Below are 23,866 nucleotides of genomic sequence, written 5' to 3' on the forward strand. Positions count from 1 at the left end.
TAGTCTCAAGCTCATCAGTGAGCATCCGATTATTTTTGCATATGACCCCTGCGATGAACATAAAGGTGCCCCTCAGGGTTGTCTTGAATGAGTCCCATTCCATGGATGGGTCCACCTTTCCAAGTTTGTCCCTCCAGTAACTGCTGATGCCCGTCCTGCATTCTCCCCGCACCACCTCGTCCTCCAACCAGTAGGAGTTCAGGCGCCAAAGAGCAGGCTCCGAATCTGGGCGGAAGAGAAGGTCTACAGAGAGAGGGGCATGGTCGGAAACCCCCCTAGGCAGATATAAGACAGCAGAGACAACAGGGAGGGTCTCAGCTGGGGCAAACGCCATATCCAGCCTGGACATGGTGTGGAAAGAGTCCGAAAGGCAGGAAAAGTGGTGCGCATCTGGATGATGCGCACCTGAACCCAGTCTATAAAGGAGGGAAAGGGCCTACCTCCGCCCCCCAGGCGGTCCATTGGCGGTACATAAAGTAGGGGGGCCAGGGAGTCTAGACAGCAGCTGGAGTGATAGTTTGGATCGTACCTCCACTGAGAACGGGGTAATATAGATGTTCACCAGGGTAAAGGTCACAGTGGAAATTTGTAAAGTAAGAAGTTAAAACTGACCCTGAAGGGCAGTTTATTTTTATCTCAGCTGGAAGAGATTTGGCTAGTAAAATAGACACCCCCCTGGAGTAATTTGTGCGAGTGGCATGATAGGAATTAGACAACCATGAGCGTTTTAAGGCCCTCGTTTTGGAGCCTGTAAGGTGAGTCTCTTGGAGACAAATATGAGCGTGACACTTTTTCAATACCGAGAAAACCAGAGATCCTTTCTGGGGTGCATTCAGACTAGAGGTCGACCAATATGGGTTTTTCTCTGGCCAATGCCATTTAGGAATTGCGGCAACTGATGGCTGATATATGATGCCAATTTCCTCCTTCCCCCCCCCCCCTTCATCTCATAAAATCTAACAGTTAGACACCTTTCACACTGGGGCGTTTTTCAGGTGCTTTTGGGCTAAAAATAGTGCCTGTAAAGTGCCTGCAAAACAGCTCCCCTGCAGTCTCAATGTGAAAGCCCCGAGTGTTTTCACACTGAGGCGATGCGCTGGCAGGACGTTAAAATTCCTGCAAGCAGCATCTTTGGAGCAGTGTACACCGCTCCTCCACCACTCCTGCCCATTGAAATGAATGGGCACCGCTGCCGAAGCAACTGCAATGCAATTTGGCAGCGGTGCTTCACGGGCGCATTTAACCCCTTCCTTGGCCGCTAGCTGGGTTATAAAAGTGCCCCGCTAGCAGCCGAATAGCGCCGCTAAAATGACGGTAAAGCGCTGCTAAAACTAGCAGCATTTTACTGTCTACGCCTGCCCGCTCCAGTGTGAAAGCAGCCTTCGGTAATAAGTGATACAGAAAATTTCTTACATTTAAACATTAAACAAAACAAACCTCCAATCAGTTCACTTATATGTAAAATTTAGTTTAAAAAAAAAAAAAACTCTATATATTAAATACACAAAAACAAGTGGTGAGATGCAGACGTGAGCGACGCTGGTGGCGAGGAGAGGAGCCAGATGTCGGCAGCAGGGCATGCAGTGTGGAAGGGAGAGGATGCGCCAGAGGAATGGGGAAGGAGGCTGTGCGATGTGAGAGCTTGCACATGCCCTGAACGCGATCCCCCGGTCACTGGCAAGAACACCCTGAGGCCCCCCCATAACTCCGCGGAACCCCGCAGACCCCTGAAGCCCGGCGGCGCACAGCTAGACGGCGGGAGGCCGGAGAGCAGCGAGGTATGCAGAATAGAGGGGATATGAGAAGAACGCTGCTCTAAAATAGCCCTACAGCAACACAGGAGGCTCTACAATCAGTAGATGCCCTGGTGCTCTTAGGAAACACCAGAACGGGGAGACCACACTCTATACAGGAGAATACTACATAAAGCACCTAAAATGGTAACAGAAATTTTTCTCTCTTTATGCACAAAGCTGCCTGAATTAGAGAACTGACTTTCTGCAGGCGTGTGGGAAATTCTTTGGAAAACTTAAAAACTGTGTTAGTATATGGGCATAAGCTGAGATATCGGGCAACTTATAGGACTGTTGAAAGTGGACCAAAGAAATCCTAATAGAAGGGTAAAGTTGCAATATCTTTTTCTGTCCTGGCGAGTCCTTAAAGCTGAACCCTTAGACTCTTATCCTTGGTGGGAAAATTCAGTTTGATATCGCTAGAACAGCTGTTAGAGTAAAGCGGAGTGATATAGGGGTATAAACGACCTGCTCCCTGGAAAGAGAAAATTTAGGAGTACCCAGAATAGCCTAAGTAAAGCAAGCCTACTATGAAAGGTCGTACCCAGAGAGGGCCGGTGTCCTATCATATTGTGTCCCCCATCAGATAGTGTCCGCTGTGTACTGCTCATGCGCAGTACACAACACACACAGATTCCAAAAATAGCCGAAGATGAACGGCGCCTGAGCCGTGAGTCCAGATTCTAGCCCCACCATCCAAGTGGACATAGAGTTAGACTAAAAAGAGCAGAGCGCAGCGAGGCCATGCCCGAAGCGTGGCCAGCGAAGCGAGCCCACGAGGGGCCCTCTAATATCGTCAGCCCTATGTCCACTTGGATGGTGGGGCTACCACCTTGACGCACGGCGCAGGCGCCGTTCACCTTTAGAGATTTTCCGAAGCTCCTTCTGCTCCGTACTGCGCAAAGGCTGCGCCTGCGGAGTACACAGTGGACAGTATCCGATGGCCGGACTCTATATGCCAGAACACCGGAACCCAAGAATACACAAGACAGGTTGAATACCAGCTCCATACAGAGCGGGGCCAAGCAAAGAAAGAGGGAGTTGGAGAAACAAAGAATAGAACAGGCAGAGAAGACACGGGACAAAGCAGGAATAGAAGGGGCCCAGATAGTAAATGAGCCCCCTGAAGTAGGCGACATGTCACAAATCTTCACGAAATTGGAAATGATGGAAATGTTTAATAAACTAGAACTTTCAATTAAATCAGAGATTAAAAATCTAAGAACAGACATGACCCATCTGCTAAGGAGGGTGGAGGAGGGGGGAGGAAATATCTGGGAAGCAAGCATTAGAAATAAAGGGCCTTACAGCTCAAGTGAAGACCTTGAAAATTAACAATAGAGATATCCTATATAAATCAGAAGAGCAAGAGAACCAAAGTAGACGTCAGAATCTCCGTATCCGATCCCTACCAGAACAAGGGGAAGACTTGTTCGGAAAAAAGGAAAAGTTATTCAACCCCCTTTTAGGCAGAGGAAGAGAGGAGGTCTTAAAAATAGACCGGGTTCATAGGATCCCTAGAGACGTCAGTTAAATTTCAGGTCTATGAAGATAAAAACAAAATCTGGAATAAACTGCGAGGCCTACACCCATTACAATTTGAAGGAACTGAGGTCCAAGTTTTCTCTGATCTGTCAGCAGGGACATTAGCTTGAAGACGTAAACTGAAACCTCTTTTAGACGCATTGAGGGCAGCAAACCTGAAGTATAGCTGGGGATTTTCATCAATGCTAATTGTCCATACCGATGGGAGAACTGTCCGAGTGAGATTCCTGGAGGATCTCTAAGAGTTCTGTAAAAACTTGGACATATCCATCCCTGACATACCAAATTAATGGAAGGAGTGAATAAGAACGAGTGGACAAAGGGGGGAGGTTTATAGCAATGTTTGGTATGGGTCATTGCAAGGTTTTTTGAGGTCGCAAAAACTTTTTTATTTTGCGTCAGGAAATTATTTCGCTCGTGGTATCACCCCTTAGAGAGTGAAAAGGAAAACTTTGGGATAAGTCTCAGGGCGGAGGGAGGTGGAGGGAACTAAGGAGTTTGGAGAATAGGGGAGGAAACAACATGCACTACCCGCCCCTCTCCTCGAGGGGGGGGGTTGGATTGGAGCAGATATGTCTTGAGACCCACCCTCAGGAGTTGGTGGCCAAGCTGGGATCAATACAGATTCCCAGCTGTGGGCACAGAAAAGAGTTTTGGCGGGTGGGGGGTGTGGGGGTGAGTGGCAGAAGGGGGGGTGGGATGCACCAAATAGGGCGAATAGACTCACAAGATCTTAAGGTAACGTTTCTTTCTCGCTTCCTCTTATGGAATATATCTTGATAAAAATTTGAATAGTGGATGGATTTAAACTTTTTGACATATAATGTGAAGGGTTTGAATTCCTGGATCAAGAGACATAAGTTTCTGAGAGATATTAAACAAAGTCAGGCAGATATTGTGTTTCTACAAGAGACACATCTGACTCAGGAAACTAATATTAAAAAAAAAACTCAACAGATTTCCCTACTTGGTACTGTTGCGACTCTCCTATAAGTGGAGCAAAGGGGGGTCGCAATAGGGTTTCTCAAAAGGAAATTAAATTTAAGGTCACTGACAGAATGATAGATCCAGAAATTCGTTTTTTATTGTTAAAAGGCAGATTGGGAGGACGTATATACACTCTAGCGAACCTCTACTGGCCAAATAAAAATCAGATTTGTTTCCTGAAGCAGTAGACTAGAATGGAAAAGTTCAAGGTGGGGGACTTAAACTTTGGTCTGAACCCCTCGATAAACAGTACATCCCGGGCACAGGTGACGAGTAGGGCACAATTAAATGAGATAAAAAAGTTTAACTTCATCAGGCTCAAATTATTGATATTTGGCAGGTGAAACATGCTAAAACTAAAGATTATACCTTCTTCTCCCCTGTGCATGGGACTTACTCTAGACTAGACTACATGTTTGTAGATCATAGAATGATTTCTGATCATGCTCCGGTCTTGATGAAGTTGGGGATCCTGGATATCCAAAAAGTTTGCCGTTCACCTGGCGATTAAAAGAGCGTGTTACATGAAAAAGAACTGGGTGAAGAAGTTGGGAAAGAAATCGAATTCTATTTCTCAACGAAGGACACTGGAGATATTTTGCCCCCAGCCCTTTGGGAGGCACATAAGGTTTATATAAGAGGGACCCTCATCTCCATCGGAGCAAGGGAGAAAAGGGAAAAGGAAAAAAAATATTAAGAACCTATTAGATGAAATTTCAAGACTAGAGCAAGAACAAATATCTACATACAACAACAGGAAGTCTACCATGCCTTAATCAATAAAAAAGAGGGGATCTCAATGACCTCATGGAATATGAATCTAGAAGGGAGGTAAATAGAATTAAGCAAGATAAATATGTTTGGGGGGACAAATCAAGCAGTCACCTGTCTAAAACGCTGAAGAAAAAAAAAGGGAAATAAATTTCATTGAGAAAATAAAAAGGTAAATCAGGAGAGATAGTATATTCCACAAAGGAGATCGTGCAGGAGTTCGAGAAATATTATAGAGTACTTTATGCAGTGAAGGAAAGGGATCGACCCGCACAAGGAGGAGGAAGAAATCACGCGAGAATTCCTAGATAATAAGAAACTAAAGTCACTATCAGATAGCGACAGGGCCAGCCTGGAGGGACCAATATCAGAGGAAGAAATCTTCGAAGCCCTGAAGAAATCACCCTCGGGCAAAAGTCCGGGATCAGACAGTTTCACGATGTCCTACTATAAAAAATACAAAGAAATTTTAATTCCAAAACTCTGCCATTATTGGAATAAATTAGGAATAGAATGCGTCTCGGGAAGGGATGGGCTGATGGCATCGATAACAGTTATCCTAAAAGAAGGCAAGGACTTCTGTTCAAGCTATAGCCTTATTGAACACCGATACTAAATTATTTGCAAGTGTATTGGCCAATAGACTTAAGGACAAGATGCCAATACTGGTCCATCCGGACCAAGTTGGGTTCATTACTGGCAGAGAAGGAAGGGACAACGGGATTCGGGCACTATTGCTACTACAGGCGGTAAGGATTGGAGGCGACCCCAGTCTATTCCTGTTGATAAATATGCGTGAAATCTATAGTGAAAAAAGTAATAAAACTCAGTGTAGATTATATAGAAAAAGTGAATAAATCAAAAAAACACCATATAAGAAATTCAATCAAAAAAAAGAAGTCCTTATAACCAATAAATCCTGTTTCTAACTAAAGAATAATGAACAGGGAAATCAGTCCTTTTCAAAAGTTTGATGAGACGTTCCTGGTTTTGCCAATATCGCTTCCAGACTGGAAAAAAGTTTGACTCTTACTGCAATGAGTGGACTCCAAATCAACGGAGTCGTTAGTGCTGGCAGACAGCCCTCTGCAGGGTTCGCTTATACGTATTCCGTTCCCACACGCTACTGGGGGCGTGAGTACGTGCAGGTCATCCGAAGGCTACTGACCCGGGTCGAAGAGTTCCGGAACCAGCCGATCGTCCTGCTTTTCCTCTTGGTCACCACGAAGAAAAGGCAAGGTGGCCGTCCGATCACTACGAGTTCCTGGAGTTATCTAAAGCTCTCCAATGGGTTGTCAAATACGAAGGTTTTTCAGTGAGCAAACCTGTAGTGAAACATAAAACGCTCGGGCCACCCGGCCATGACCGAGGGGAAGGGGAAAATCAAAAGTAGGCTCCGATCGTGAACGTACCGATAAACAATCAACAAATTTTTTAAATAAAAAATACACAGCAGACCAGAGGTATGACCCAAAATGGCCCGATTATAACAAAAAATATGCATAAAAAATTGTTAAATTAAGAGCAAATATACACCCATGCTGGGGAATATTCTAAGCGTGGTTGTATCAGCACAAACAGCCCGACATGTTTCGTAATAACATCCTCCTGGGGCACAGGTGATATGCTGATCCATCACATTAAATAGCATCACGGCCTAACCAAGCCTCAGTTCCGTTCGGAAAAGGTCAAGGTCGACATTACGGCCGAACCAAGCCTCACTTCCGTTCGGCTACCATTTTCCCGGAGACCATGGAGCTGAATCAAATCTCCAATGGGCTAGGCCAGACCCTGGCCACGTCCCGCCGCCATTTTCATGGGGACCGAACGTGATCCGGGTCCAAAGCCCAGTCCCAGCTCAACTCAAATGCCTTTTTTTGTAGACTGAACCTACATCAGGGACTGGGCGGCTACACACACAGTACCAGATCCCAGCTCAAAAACCAACCCCCTTAAAAGTTAAATTTGAATGGAGGGAAATAGTCCGTCCTCGTCTAATTAATTAAGAGGAAAAAACCTATCAACACCCTAAAGAAGAAAATGCGTATTTGTGCTAATATCACAAGTATAAATGAAATCTACATATCGGGGGGGAGGGGGGGGGACTTCTAAACAATTATATTACAGGAATGCAAGCATAAATTCAATTATAAAAACAAACAAAAAACCAAAGAATAATAATGATTAAAGAGTAACATTATGCTTACAAATTCTTCAAAACTATAGTTAAGCCAATTTATGCTCGTCATTACGCCCACACCCCTGTGTTGGCTAAAAATTTTAACTCAAACTTTAAGATTCAAGCAATTTCAAAAAAGGGGTTATGCAACCAAAATTTACTAGGCAGTGCATTCTGAGCGTTTTATACACCTCTCATGCATTATCTATAAAAGCATTAATCTCTATGTCTACGTTAAGTCCGAAGGGTTTAAGGCTTTTAATTCTATATATCCAACTCATTTCAAGTTTTGAAATCGCCCTCTTTTTAGGGCCTCCTCTCCAGGGCAACTGTAATTTATCAATTCCTAAAAGGGAAGTTCCCCGGGGATTGCGATCATGTACCTCCAAGTAGTGTTTAGAGACTGGATGTCCTTTAAACCCCCTTCTGATATTTCCCAGATGCTCCCCTAATCTCACTTGAAGAAGGCGCAAAGTGCGGCCCACATAGTGGAGCCCACAGGGACAGGTTAGGAGGTACACCACCCCCTCTGTGGAACAAGTCATAAAGGATTTAATGGGGAAAATTTGTTTAGTATTTCCTGAACAAAATTCTGTTTTCTTTTTCTTTATATTATTGATGGAGCATACACTACATTTTCTACACTTAAAAAACCCTATTAACCACTTCAATACAGGGCACTTAAACACCTTCCTGCCCAGACCAATTTTGAGCTTTCAGCGCTGTCGCACTTTGAATGACAATTGCGCGGTCATGCTACACTGTACCCAAATTACATTTTTATAATTTTTTTCCCACAAATAGAGTTTTGGTGGTATTTGATCACCTCTACGGTTTTTATTTTTTGCGCTACAAATAAAAAAAATACCGAAAATTTTGAAAAAAAAATGTTTTTTTTGTTTCAGTTTCAAAACTTTGTAAATAAGTACGTTTTCTCCTTCACTGATGGGCACTGATGGGGCTACACTGATGGGCACTGATAAAGCGGCACTGATGGGCACCAATGAAGTGGCACTGATGAGGTAGCATTGATGGACACTGATATGTGGCACGGATGGGCGACACGGATGGGCGACACGGATGGGCGGCACGGATGGGCGGCACAGATGGGCGGCACGGATAGGCGGCACAGATGGGCATGGATAGGCGGCAAAGATGGGCATGGATAGGCGGCACAGATAGGCGGCACAGGTGGGCACTCATAGGCGGCACAGGTGGGCACTCATAGGCGGCATTGGTGTTATACTATAGTAATGGATGCCAATCAGTGCCAAACAATAATGCATGCCAATCAGTGATGCCCATTGTGGGCACTGATTGGCATCCATTATGGGCACTGATTGGCATCCATTGTGCTGACTGGCATCCCTGGTGGTCTAGGGAGGATTACCTTTTCCCTGGTGGTCTGGTGGCGTCCCCGGTGGTCCAGTGTGGGCATCCTCGGGGGGGCTGTGCTGATAATCGATCAGCACAGACCCCCCCTGTCAGAGGAGCAGCCGATCGGCTCTCCTCTACTCACGTCTGACAGACGCGAGTGAGGGAAAGCCGATCACCGGCTCTTCCCATTTACACTGTGATCAGCCGTGATTGGACATGGCTGATCACGTGGTAAAGAGTCTCCGTCGGAGACTCTTTACCGAGATCGTAGTTGCCGGATGTCAGACTGACACCCTGCAACAACGATCGCCGCGATGCGAGCCCCCGGGGGCGCGCAGTGGCTCATAATCCTGATCACGTCATATGACGTCCGGTCAGGATTATGAAACCACTTTGCAGCCGTCAATTGCCTATAGGGCGGGCGGCAAGTGATTAAGTTCTGAAAGAACATGGGATTAATTGTCGGAGGGTCGCACACATTGGGTGCGATTTTATGTCTAATTAATGCTACTCTCCTGAACACCACTTGTGGTTTCTCGGGAAGGAATGAACCCAAAACCTGGTCATTTTTGATTATGTGCCAATGTTTTTGTATAATCTTTTTAACTGAAAAATGTTGTTGAGAGAATCCGGTGATAAATGGACATTGAAAATTGTTGTTCATATTATTATTCCTCTCAACCTCTGTTTTTTCTTTAAGTAAAAGGCTACGATCAATCTCACGTATTTCCCTAAGTTTTTCCTTCAGGTTTTGTTCATCGTAGCCCCTTGCTAGCAATCTCTCCACAAGAACACCAGCCTGCACATCAAAATCCCCTTCACGGGAACAGTTGCGCCTCATTCTGATAAACTGGCTCTTCGGAACTGATTGCAACCACGCCTTATGGTGGCAACTGTCCTGTGGGATAAATGCATTACGGTCAGTGCCCTTAAAGAAAGTGGTTGTCAATAGGGTATCACCCTCACTCCAGATCTTAAGGTCTAAGAAATTAATGGTATGTTGACTCGCCTCTTATTTAAATTCAATTCCTCTATCGTTCTTATTGAGCTCCGTCATAAATCCCTTCAGGGACTCGAAGGAACCATTCCACAGGAGGACGTCATCTATATAACTGGCCCAAAGGACCAGTTCTGGTCTCTTATCCGAATAGATGACGTCCTCCTCCCATTTCCCCATAAAGAGGTTCGCCAAACTGGGGGCAAATTTAGCCCCCATGGCTACACCTCTCTTCTGGAGAAAGAAGCCACCCGCGTGCCAGAAAAAAATTATGCGTAGTGGCATATTCTAGGAGTTCCATAATAAAACCCTTCTGTCTGTCTGCCAAACCTGAATTCTTATCCAAAAAATATTTTGCTGACAAAAGACCCCAATGATGTGGAATCACCGTATATAGGGATGTCACATCAGCTGTGACCATCCAACAACCTTCCTGGTATTGACAATCTTTAAGAATATTAATAGTATGGCGGGTATCTTTAATGTAGGCCGGTAAAAGTTTAACTAGTGGTTGTAGGTACCCGTCAATGTATTTCCCTGCTCTTGATGTTAGCGAATCAATCCCGCTAATAATAGGTCTACCTGGAGGATGAACCGGGTCTGTGTGTATCTTAGGCAGGTAGTACATGACGGGTATCCTAGAAGAGACAGGGAATAAGAAGGATTTCTCCTTCTTATTCAAAATACCTGTCTCAAATCCATATTTAACAATATCTTCCAATTCCTTTTTGAATTTAAATCTTGGATCCCCAGATAGTGGTGTGTATGTATCACTATCTCCAATTATTTTGTTGAGTTCAGCTAAGTAATCCCCTTTATCCAAAATTACTATGCCCCCCGCCCCCCCTTTATCTGCAGGCCTGATGACTAAGTCTTTCTGATTACAAAGTTGATTAAATCCTAATTGTAATTCCTTTGTCATCCTTGCCTCCTTAATTTTTAGACATTCAAAATCTCTAAGGACTACGTCCCTAAAGACCCTGATTGATGCAGACAAACCCCTTGGGGGGTTAAAAAGAGATGCATTGTTTAAACCCGAGTGTTTAATGTCTGTCTGACTAGCCACACTCCTATTTGGAGATTTGATTCAGCTCCATGGTCTCCGGGAAAATGGTAGCCGAACGGAAGTGAGGCTTGGTTCGGCCGTAATGTCGACCTTGACCTTTTCCGAACGGAACTGAGGCTTGGTTAGGCCGTGATGCTATTTAATGTGATGGATCAGCATATCACCTGTGCCCCAAAAGGATGTAAGTTATTACGAAACATGTCGGGCTGTTTGTGCTGATACCACCACGCTTAGAATATTCCCCAGCACGGGTGTATATTTGCTCTTAATTTAACTGTTTTTTTATGCATATTTTTTATTTGTTATAATCGGGCCATTTGGGTCATACCTCTGGTCTGCTGTGTATCTATTTTTTATTTTAATAAATTTGTCGATTGTTTAACGATACGTTCACGATCGGAGTCCACTTTTGTTTTTCCCCTTCCCCTCGCTCGTTGCCGGGTGGCCCGAGCGTTTTATGTTTCACTACAGGTTTTCTCACTGAAAAACCTTCATATTTGACAACCCATTGGAGAGCTTTAGATAACTCCAGGAACTCATAGTGATCGGACGGCCACCTTGCCTTTTCTTCGTGGTGACCAAGAGGAAAAGCAGGACGATCGACTGGTTCCGGAACTCTTCGGCCCGGGTCAGTAGCCTTCGGATGACCTGCACGTACTCACGCCCCCAGTAGCGTGTGGGAACGGAATACGCATAAGCGAACCCTGCAGAGGGCTGTCCGCCAGCGCTAACGGCTCAGTTGATTTGGAGTCCACCCATTGCGGTAAGAGTCAAACTTTTTTCTGGTCTGGAAGCGATATTGGCAAAACCAGGAACGTCTCATAAAACTTTTGAAAAGGACTGATTTCCCTGTTCATTATTCTTTAGTTAGAACCAGGATTTATTGGTTATAAGGACTTCTTTTTTTGATTGAATTTCTTATATGGTGTTTTTTTGATTTATTCACTTTTTCTATATAATCTACACTGAGTTTTATTACTTTTTTCACTATAGATTTCACACATATTTAGCGCAACTTTATGTATAACTTTTTTGATTTGATCCATAATTTGATATTTGATGGTTTTTAGTTGCAGCTCTTAGGTTTTGCCCCAAGCGCGATATTTTTGTTCGTTTTCTATTTATTCCTGTTGATAGATGCCGAGAAGGCATTCGACAGGGTAGACTGGGGATATATGCTGAAATCTCTTGAAGCCATGAGATTCGGCCCCGGAATGGTCTGCTGGATAAGAGTATTATACGGACACCCTCAGATGACAGTAAAAATAAATGGAGTATCTTTGCAGACATTCTCAATGAAAAACGGCACTAGACAGGGATGCCCACTGTCCTCCTTGTTGTTCAATTTGTCCCTGGAACCTTTATTGGCATACATCAGGGGCAGCGTGGACATCAGGGGGATTCGAGTGGGAGAAGAGTTAGCAGCTTTCGCTGACGATGTGCTCTTTATAATAAGGCCTAGGACAACGATTCCCATTCTGTTAAAAGTCTTTAAAAAAAATTCGGGGAAAACTCAAATTTTAAACTAAATTTGAATAAATCTGAGATTTTGAATATCAATATAAAGAAAGTAGAGGAAGAAAAGCTCTCAAAAGAATTCCATTTCCCATGGAAAAAGGATATCAAATACTTAGGAGTAAGATTAACTGATACCTTAAGGAAAATGTATATGATAAACTACATACCACTTTTAGATGAAATAAGAAGAGAAACAAAACAAAATGTCAACCTGTGCTTTGTCATGGTTTGGGCGAATAAACGCTGAAAAAATGATGATAACCCTCAAAATTTTATACAAATTCCAGATGCTCCCCTTAACAATCCCGCAATCTTTCTTTAGAATGTTGAAAGGAATATTATCTAGGTTTATTTGGCGAAACAAAAAACCTCGCCTCTCGACTACCATTCTAAATGTAGGAAAACATCAGGTAGGTCTAGCGCTGCCGGATTTTAAGAAATATCATAATGCGGTGATACTGCCATGGATAATTGAATGGACAAAGACGAGAAGTGATAAAAGATGGGTAAATATAGAATACACTTTGAGCACATCACAACTAGGCCATATAATATGGAACCCACCTAAATTTAGAACATTGGGTCAAAACACACATGATATTACACGCACATTATTTAAGGCATGGGATAGATTATATACGCACAAAAAATGGAAGTACAATTCACCGTTGATTCATTTGAAGGAAAATGAATACTTTGAGCGCGGTAGGAACGAAGTGGGGGGACATTGGATTAAAAATACAAATTTACAGGTGAAAGATATTATAGAAAAAAAAAAATGGTAAAATACGCACTTTAAAAGAACTTCAATTAGACACGGCGGAGATAAAAATTGATGTGTGGCGGTACATCCAACTGAAATGTTTTGTGGAGAAGCTACCAAAACCAATTAGATCAGGTGAAGAGCTTACATTGATGGAGAGTTGGATTATGAAAGGGAATCCTAAAAGTAAAATAACATGCTTATATAAAATCCTCTCTGAGGGAGAGGGAGAGGAGGTCCCTCCACACATCAAGAGATGGGAGAGGGAAATAGGCATTAACTGCACTATACTGCGGTCAGCAAAAAAAAAAAAAAAAAAAAAAAATGTAAATTAACTCAAGACGGCAGAAAAAAAAATATATAAATGTTTAGCCAGATGGTATTTAAAGCGGGATTCCACCGTAAAGTGGAACCTCCGCTGATCGGATCCCTCCCCCCCTCCGGTGTCACAATTGACACCTTTCAGAGGGGAGGGGGGTGGAGATACCTGTCAAAGACAGGTATTTACACCCACTTCCGGGCATAGACTCCCGTGGGAGTCTACGCCATTTCCTGCCCTGCCGCGCTGTCTGCTGGGACGCACACGGGTCCCAGTGACAGCGCGGAGATTTCCTATTGCGCGGCGCAACTCGCGCATGCGCAGTAGGGAACCGGGAAGTGAAGCCGATTCGCTTCACTTCCTGATTCCCTCACCTAGAATGGTGGCGGCAGCAGCCGAGGGATCGATCGGCCTCGGCTGCCGGCATCGCTGGAACCCGGGACAGGTGAGTGTCCATTTATTAAAAGTCAGCAGCTGTAGTATTTATAGCTGCTGGCTTTTAATATTTTTTTTGATGGAATCCCTCTTTAACGCCTGAGAGACTTAGTCATTTTCAGCAAGAAAGATCTTCGGAATGTTGGCGAGGGTGCGAAGATAAAGGTTCAATGCTCCATATCTGGTGGGACTGTCCCGTCATTAAAAAATTCTGGAGGGAGATACTGGACCTTATCAATCTAATTATTAAGGAAAAAGTCCCAGTGGACCCATGGATATGTTTATTTCATGGGACCGATAGATCAGTAAGGCAATATAAAGTGTCAATAATCCCAACACTGCTTAATGTGGCAGAGTTTAATACCCAATAAATTGCAAGAAACAGCCCTAAAACTCGAGAATGGATAATTGGAGTAAATAAGATACAAAAGCTAGAGAAGGAAGAGGTAGGGGAGGAGGATCAGATAAGAGAGGCAGAATCCAAGATAAATGGGAAGAATGGGATAAGTTTAACGACTCCTGGAGATTTAGGTTTGAGATAACTAAAAGTAGTAGACAAGACTGGGGGAAAAATTAGGAGACAGGAAAAACATAAAAGGGGATAAGAAGCGGACAGGAGAGAAGAAGAGCTACCGCCTATATTAGTAGGAAATTTGGTGCTAGGGGAGAGGGGAGGGAGGTGGAGGGTTAATTATAAATATGAATTTTGTTATAAGTGTTTTATATTTATGTATGATGTAAGAATATAAAAAAGAAAAAAAAAAAAAATACACAAAAACAGGTACTCAAATCTTTTGGCCAAAAATAAAAACGGGCTAACTTTAGACCCCTTTTACACCACACGGCCCATAGAGTGGGCGGTAAAACGCCGCTATTTTTTGCGGCATTTTACCGCCGGATTTGCAGCGCATTTCGGCCGCTAGCAGGGTCGCTTTTACCCCCCGCTAGCGGCCGAGAAAGGGTTAAAACCGCCGGCAGTACGCCACAATAGCGGCGTTTTACCGGCGGTATTACAGCGCTGCCCCATTGATTTCAATGGGGAGCAGCGGTGGAGGAGCGGTAAACACACCGCTCCTTCACCTCTCCAAAGAAGCTGCTGGCAGGACTTTTCCCTGACGTCCTGCCAGCGCTCCGCTGTAGTGTGAAAGCCCTCTGGCTTTCACACTACAGACAATGGTGCAGCTTTTTTAGGGCGGATTGCAGGCGCTATTTCTAACGCTATAGCGCCTGCAAAACGCCCTGGTGTGAAAGGGGTCTTACGATTTTAGTTTGTTTTTTAAAATCATTAGTGTATTATTTTTTTAAATGCGTTTGAAAGACTGCTGCACAAATACAGCGCGACAACCGCTATTTTATTCCCTAGGGTCTCTGCTAATAAAATATATATATATAATTTTTGGGGGTTCTGAGTGATTTTCTAGCAGAAAATACAGGATTTTTACTTGTAAGCAACAAGTGTCAGAAAAGATTTAGTCTTTAACCACTTCCCGACCGGCGCACAACAATGTTCGTCGGCAGGATGGCACGGGCAGGCAAACTGGTGTACAGGTACGTCCATTTGTATTTGCCTCCCTGCCATTGCGTGCACGGCGCCGCCGGTCCCGCGGACTCGATCGCCACAAGGATACCCGTGATCGTCTCACGGGGAGGCTGAAATTGTTGCTTTATTTTTGTTTATAGCGCAAAAAATAAAAACCCGCAGGGATGCTCAAATACCACCAAAAGACGTCAATTTTGTTTGGGAGCCACGTCGCATGACCGTGCAATTGTCAGTTAAAGCAAAAAGTGGTCTGGTCTTAAGCCAGCTAAATGGTCCGGTCTGAAAGTGGTTAAATGGTTAAAACTGAGAACTCTACACAGGGAGTTCAGTTCATTGAAGAAACATTGTATCTCTGATCTTTTCTTGGCAGGCTGCCCAGAGAGGAGACAAGTAGACAAGTAGCTCCACAGATTAAGTTCAGGCAACTTGCATTGACTTCTATTACAGAAGTCTTTTGCAAATCGCGCTGAAGATATAATCAGCCTTTTTCATCAGCACAATCGGCCTATGCCGATTAATGAAAAAACACCAAATATCGGCCGATATATCAGTCTACCTCTAGCTCAGACCCCTAGTGTTCCATGAGACTATCCTTAGGGGCTTCACCATAACAAACTATACAATAGTAAATGAGCACCAATGAGCATAAAAACCATTACATACATGACCAGATAGGCCGTGTCCCCTGAAGCACATACAAGTACATGAACAAAAAAGTGCATGGATCTACCATCAGGAGAATGTGTGCCACTATTGAAAAAAGTAAAAACATTAACCAGCTGCCATAGGCAGAGATCTGTAGAAAAAAAAAAGGATTATTGGTAAAAGGTGCAGATGCGGGTAGTGAAAGGTAAAAAAAAAAAGAAGGGGGGTGAGGGGGAGACAAAAAGAGGGAAAAGAAAAAAAAAAAAAAACACCAACAAGATCCCCTAAAACCATTGCCCCCCTCCCTGCTCGGCCATCTCAAACCGAAAGACCATCCTGACCGCAAAACCAGTGGAGGTCACAAAAAAAAATGTTCAGTGGCCGTGCCACTAGCTGGTGAGAGTGTAGCGTAGAGTCCGGTGGGGCTCTCAACCAGTGATAAAAAGGTAAATAAGTATGTCCTGGTGTAGAATGCATGGCCTTGTTAGCCTCCCAAAAGCAGGAAACACCACAAGGGTGTAGTAGAGCTGGGAACTGGCACTTTCTCCTGGTTAGGCACAACCTACAGGATTTTCAGGGACTGGATTTTGCCAAAGCAGACCAAAGCTCTGGACCTGTAAAGCACCTCACCAGCTAACAACTGCCTGCAAAGCAAGTGTCATATGTGGGATACAGTATTGCAGCTTACAGGCCTTACCCATTTGTCTATTTGGGTCCGGGAACTGTCCTTTTGGGACCCATACAGAAATCTACCACTACGATAGACCATTGAGGCTCAGCAGAGAAACAAGGTATAGGGAGAATTTCAAGCACTGAAGCAGAAAAGGCTCTCAGCATAGACTGTATTATGTAATTATAACAATGGGGTTGATTTACTAAAACGGAGTGTGCAAACTTCAGCTTGTTCAATCAAGCTTTGACAAAAAAAAAAAAAACCTGGAAGCCGATTTTGCACCCTCCAGTTTTAGTAAATCAACCCCAGTGTTTCAAAAGCATTCAGATCTCTTGTCATGTTCTTAGAAATCAACATCTTCCTTGACACATTCCATGGTGTCTGCAATAAGTGACTGAACTAGCCATGTGGCTGTAAATGCCGTTTTTTTTCCCTGGCACTCATTAGAAAGAAGGTCTGCAACAATTCACAAAGAGTCCAACTAAAAATTGCTATTATCAACTAATTACAATATTACACAAATGTTGACTTTTATTCGATCATGCCCTTTGAGCATCACTACTTCTATATAGTTGGAAAAAAGCCAATTGCAAACAATAGGGTTTATTTATGAAAAGTATGCAAACGGTTCTTGCCCAGAGCAACAAATTATCTTTCCACCACAGAAAAGCCTTGGATTGAGAGTAACTTGGTTTGAGAGAGTTTTGAAAGACAAGCAACATTTTTAAATGCATTTTGACTTGATATACAAGCAATGTCTTGATATGCAAGTAGCGTTACGTCACAACTGAATATAAAAGAGAATAGGGGCACCGCTAAGTGTAACAATATGGTTACATTTAATGAAGGTACAACATTTAGCAACCTTCATGGTTGATGATTAAAACAGGCACATCTAAGTATGCAGGCATCCGGGTAAAGATGTCCACATAGACCATCCTCTGCGCTACCATCAATGTCATCCCTTGCATTCTGCACTCCACAAACGACTCAAGCCTCGCTTTCAGAACGCTCTACTGCAGGGTAGTCTTCCTTTTCATGATTGCAAACTCACAGCTGTGGTAGCCGGCGGTGTGGAGGATGGTCTATGTGGACAGCTTTACCCCGGGTGCCTGCATACTTATATGTGCCCGTTTTAATCATCAACCATGTGAGTTGTACCATGTGTTGTACCATGCGAGTTGCTAAATATGCCTCTCTTATTTTTTTAAACTCTGTAGTTCCTGCAGAAGTTTGCTTATAAATCCCCTTTGTGCAGGCTGCCATTTGTTGATGGAAATTGTATGGCTACACAATCACATGGCTATAATCGTTTTTTTATAGACTATAAACTGAAGGACTTCTGAATAAATGGTTGTGGAATGAATCATTTGAGATTCCATTATTTCTTATGGGGAAATTCAATTTGATATAAGAGTGCATTGGATAACAAGCATGTTTCCAGAACAAATTATTTATAGAAAACATATTTCTGATTACTATAAATTAAACTGTTTCATTTATCATACATCAACATGACAAACTATTTTAATTATATAAAAAAATAAAAAAAGTGTAGTTCACACAACGAAAAAAACGATACGCTTACCTGGTTAAGGCAGCAACATTGCCTAGTGTATAAAATACAGCAAAAAGTTTTATTCCAGCACCAGGAACCCAAAGTAGTGCACTCCCCTATTAAAAGACAGACAATATAAAAGAACATGTAAGTTTATGCATGAACTATTTCATTAGCAGTTCAATATATAAAAATATAGAATTTTCTAGAGGCTCGTGCAAATCAGCTTTTAGGCTGCATTCACACCTGAGCATTTTTCAGCGCGTAAAACGATCTCAAAAGTTCGTAAACGCCCAACAAGCAAAATCAAGTTCATTGTTTTCAGGAGGAAATTGGTGCGTTTTTGCTGCAATTTTGTACAGGTCAAAAAAGGTCACCAATGTAAAAAACTGAAAAAACGCCTGTAATCTGCCTAAAAAGCAGCTCATGTAGTTTTTTGAGCTTCATGTGTTGTGTTTCAGGCGACAGAACACTCAGAAATAGGGGCCATTTAAATTAACCACTTCGCGCCCAGGCCAATTCTGACATTTCTCTCCTACATGTAAAATTCATAATTTTTTTGCTAGAAAATTACATAGAACCCCCAAATATTATATGTTTTTTTCAGCAAAGACCCTAGAGAATACAATGGCGGTTGTTGCAACTTTTTATCTTGCACGGTATTTGCGCAGCAATTTTTCGAACACGTCTTTTTATGAAAAAATAGGATTTTTGTACTCGCAGTAAAATCCTTTTCTCTGTAATTCACCGATTGATACAGCTCCTCTCTGTAACTAAATGGGTTGTATAGCCTGCCATTAGAAGAACTAGGCAAAATTGTTACACAATACACAGAACTTTAATCCCACCCCTGGTGGGCAGACCCTGTGCTATCAACCCTCCTCACTGCTCCCAGCAGCTTCGGTACGTCAACAAGCAGTATAAATGTAGAAAAAAGGAGGGGTGGGTGCTGTGTCGGTCGGTGAATTACAGAGAAAAGGATTTTACGGTGAGTACAAAAATCTTATTTTCTCTTATATTCACCGACCGACACAGCTCCTCTCTGTAACTAAATGGGACGTCCCCAAGCAGTGCCAAACGAGGGGTAGGAAAAACAGCATAAAAAATTCATCCACCATGGCAAGTGGGAACTAGTGAAACTAAACCCACAAAAAAAACAGCAGTGTGTGGAAAAACTCAACCATATAACCGGCCATCCTCAACAGTAGTGAGCCCCAAGACCCCAACATTGCAAAATTAATGCAACAGTGCATTAACAAAACAGTATTGCGTTTGCCGCCTGCAAAACTTTGTGGCCAAAACAGGCATCAGCCGATGCACTGACGTCTACCTTGTAGAACTTGGTAAACGTATGGACAAACGACCAGGTCGCCCCCTTACACACCTGAGCGACAGACACTTGGTGTTGGAAAGGCCCAAGACGTTCCGATTGCTCTTGTAGAGTGGGCCATGACTGGAAAGGGGGGCACCTGCCCCTTCAAGGCGTAGGCTTGGACTACAATCTGTCTGAACCACCTGGAAATGGTGGCAGACATGACCACCGTGCCTTTCTTAGGACCAGCCACCGAAACAAACAGTGAGTCTGACTTCCGAAAGGGAGCTGTTGCAAACAAGTACAACTTCAGAGCCCTAACCACATCGAGAGCGTGAAGGGCCACCTCCTTGGGGTGCTTCAGCTTAGGACACAACGATGGCAATACAATGTCCTCATTGATATGAAAAGCCACAACCATTTTTGGTAGAAAGGACTAGGGATGCACCGAAATTTGCCAAAAGGAAAAAACGGCAGATAATTGAGCCGAAAATGGGACGGGGCGCCGCCCATCATGGGAGATCTATAACGCAGGAGAGCCGCCTCCGCCGTCTGGTCAATAGAGCGCCGGGAACATCACAGCTTTAATTTCAATAGCTCTGTGTTCCCCCGTCGCATACAGCCCCTCCCCCTTGTCCGGGAAACTATGATAGACAGATCACCCGTCCAATCTGGACGGGTGATCTGTCTATCACAGTTCCCCGGACAAGGGGGAGGGGCTGTATGCGACGGCGCACAACGGGGGAACACACAGCTATTGAAATTAAAGCTGTGATGTTCCCGGCGCTCTATTGAACCAGACGGCGGAGGCGGCTCTCCTCTCTCTTCGCGGCATCACTGGCTGCACAGGGGACAACACACTTATCTCTTTTATCATGTCGCCAGTCTCTGACCACCTCCTGTACCCATGTCGCCAGTCTGACCACCTCCTGTACCCATGTCACCAGTCTCTGACCACCTCCTGTACCCATGTCGCAAGTCTCTGACCACCTCCTGTACCCATGTCGCCAGTCTCTGACCACCTCCTGTACCCATGTCGCCAGTCTCTGACCACCTCCTGTACCATGTCGCCAGTCTCTGACCACCTCCTGTACCATGTCGCCAGTCTCTGACCACCTCCTGTACCATGTCGCCAGTCACTGACCACCTCCTGTACCATGTCGCCAGTCACTGACCACCTCCTGTACCATGTCGCCAGTCTCTGACCACCTCCTGTACCATGTCGCCAGTCTCTGACCAGCTCCTATATAAAAATATTTTTTAAAAACAGTCATTTTCAGTATCGGTGCTGTTTCGGTAACGGTTTCGGCACCAAAAAACAATTCGGTGCATCCCTAGAAATGACGGTTGCGGACGCAACACCTCCTTATCCCTGTGGATGGCCAGATAAGGCAATTTGCATGACAAGGCAGCCAATTCCGAAACCCTCCTGGCCAATGTGATGGCCACTAGAAAGACCACTTTCTGTGAAAGGGTCAACAAGGGAATCTCCCTGATATTCTCAAATGGCGGCTTCTGAAGCGCCAACACCAGGTTCAAATCCCACGGAGGTAACGGAGGACGCACTGGAGGGACTAAATGTCGCATCCCCTGAACAAAAGGTACTCACTAATGAGTGAGACGTCAGGGGTCGCTGGAAAAAAACAGCCAAAGCTGAAATTTGCCCCTTGATGGTGCTCAACGCCAACTTCTGGTCTACACCTTGCTGAAGAAACAGCAGGATCCTGGGATATAAAGAAAGAGCGCGGTGCCATCCTTTCTCCTCACACATGGAGATATAGGCCTTTTAAGTACGATGGTATATCTTCCTGGAAGAAGATTTCCGCGCCCTCAACATAGCTGTAATCACTGAGTCCGACAGACTCCGGTTCATCATTACCCTACTTTCCACAGCCATGCCGTTAAAGCCAGTGATGGTAAAGCAGGGTGAAAGATTGGACCTTGAGATAGGAGGTCCTCCCGCAACGGCAGTCACCAGGGAGCTTCTGCCACCAGATGCACCAGGTCTGCGTACCAGGCCCGCTGAGGCCAATCTGGGGCAACCAGGATCACTGGGATCCCTTCGGCTTCCACTCTGCGCAGCAGGCGTGGCAACAGTTAGTGGAGGAAAAGCATAGATCAGCTGGTACTGATCCCACAGAGCCACCAGCGCGCCCGACGTGTCTGCCCACAGATCTCTGGTCCTGGACATGAATCTTGGTACCTTCCAATTGAGACGGGAGGCCAATAGATCCATATCTGGTGTGCCCCACCTCAGGCACAGCAGCCTGAACATCTCCGGATGCAATGCCCATTCTCCTGGGTCCGCCTGCCAAATTTTCCACCCCTGGGATGTAAATGGCCGACAGGGCCGATACGTATCGCTCTGCCCACCGAAGTAGTGAGCAACCTCCCGATCAGCGGCTGAGCTTCTTGTTCCTCCTTGGTGATTTATGTACGCCACAGCCGTGGCGTTGTCTTACTGTATTCTGATTGGACGCCCTTGAAGACTCATCCCACATGTGTGGAGGCACAGCCTGATCACTCTCAATTCGAGCAGATTGATCGGCAACTTTGATTCCTCCGCCGACCAGAGGCCCTTAGCCGACTGAATCCCCATCACTCCACCCCACCCGGACAGACTGGCATCCGTAGTGATCACCGTCCATGTCAGAGGAAGGAACGATTACCCAGACTGAATCGCCGGGGACCTCAACCACCAGGTCAGGGAGCCCCTGACTGGTTGACTCACCTGGATCTGTCGATCCAGGGACAACAGTGATTTGTCCCACTTCATCAAAATCTCCTTCTGCAGGACTCTGGTGTGGAACTGAGCATAAGGTACCACCTTGAAGAAGGGAGGTGAGGTGGCCCCCGAATCGACCGCCCCAGGGAATGCCCAGCTGCTCACCCCACCAAGGCAGGGAGAGCCATACTTACCAGTCCTGAAGAGCTGGGAGACATTCCATCACAGACCTAATCCTGCGCAGTTACAGGGTAGCTGTTGGCCCGGTATACTGTGATCCAAACAGCAGTAGCCCAGTCATATGTATACCCCGGAGCATTGAAGCTCACTGACCACCTCTGGAGCTGAGGCACGTCGTGGCCTGCCGAGCCTTAGCTGCGTCCTGCTCACGCTCGATGGCCAGACTGGGGAGACTACAAGGATATGAATAACCAGCCTGTCACCCAGCCGGCAGTTGATAGAAGATCTCAGGATCTTTCACCATGCGCAAAAAGCAGCAAACCTGCAGCAAAAACATGGACCGAGAGGGCCCGCAGGGTTCCTAGGTCATTCTCCTTACTAGGCAAAATAAAAACTGAAGCTGCTGGGAGTAGTGAGGAGGGTTGCTAGCACAGGGTCTGCCCATTAGGGGCAGGATTAAAGTTCTGTATATTGTGTAACAATTTTGCTTAGTTCTCCTAATCGCAGGCTATACAACCCATTTAGTTACATAGAGGAGCTGTGTCGGTCGGTAAATATAAGAGAAAAAACAGTTTCATGCTTAAAAAAAAAAACAGTAAAGTTAGCCCATTTGTTTTACATAATGTGAAAGATGAAGATACGCCAAGTAAATAGATACCCAACATGTCACGCTTCAAAATTGCACACGCCCGTGGAATGGCGCCAAAGTTTGGTATTTAAAAATCCCCAAAGGCGACAACAAATTTTTTTTACTGGTTACATGTTTTGCGTAACAGAGGGCTAGAATTATTGCTCTCGCTCTAACGTTCGCAGCGATACCTCAAATGTGTGGTTTGCACACCGGTTTCATAAGTGGGCGGGACTTACGTATGCGTTTGCTTCTGCGTAGGAGCTCACGGGGACAGGGGTGCTTTACATTTTTTTTTTTATTGTTAATTTTACTTTTATTTTTTAGTTTGACACTTTAAAAAAAAAATATCTAATTTGATTACCGTATATACTCGAGTATAGGCCGACCCGAGTATAAGCCGAGGCCCCCAATTTACCCCCAAAAAACTGGGAAACCTATTGACTCGTGTATAAGCCGAGGGTGAGATATGCCTGTCCATCCCTGTGTGTGTCCGTCCATCCCTGTGTGTCCGTCCATCCCTGTGTGTGTGTCCATCCATCCATCCCTGTGTGTGTGTCCATCCATCCATCCCTGTGTGTGTGTCCATCCATCCATCCCTGTGTGTGTGTGCGTCCATCCATCCATCCCTGTGTGTGTGTGTGTGTGTGTGTGTCCATCCATCCATCCATCCCTGTGTGTGTGTGTGTGCATCCATCCGTGTGTGTGTGTGTGTGTGTGTGTGTGTGTGTGTGTGTGTGTGTGTGTGTGTGTGTGTGTCCGTGCAGCCTTGTGTGTCCAGCCTACCTGTGTCCCGAGCGGTCCCGTCCGGTCCCGTCCCGAGCCTCCGTGTCGTCCCGTCCCGAGCCTCCGTGT

General features: G+C 44.8%; 1 protein-coding gene across 3 annotated transcripts in view; it reads right to left on the bottom strand.

Annotated features, from left to right (window-relative positions):
- The window catches only part of SFT2D1 (SFT2 domain containing 1), a 576,004-nt gene that overhangs the window by 498,530 nt on the left and 53,608 nt on the right, over positions 1-23,866 (bottom strand). For all 3 annotated transcript variants that reach the window (XM_077486539.1, XM_077486538.1, XM_077486537.1), the window contains one exon: positions 18,197-18,282. In XM_077486539.1, the coding sequence (XP_077342665.1) occupies positions 18,197-18,282 (86 nt within the window). The remainder of the gene's footprint in view (positions 1-18,196; positions 18,283-23,866) is intronic.

The sequence above is a fragment of the Lithobates pipiens genome, unplaced genomic scaffold (genome assembly GCF_037356315.1).
Source record: "Lithobates pipiens isolate NorthernLeopardFrog02 unplaced genomic scaffold, aLitPip1_a1.2 Scaffold_18, whole genome shotgun sequence".
NCBI classification, from domain to species: Eukaryota; Metazoa; Chordata; class Amphibia; order Anura; family Ranidae; genus Lithobates; species Lithobates pipiens.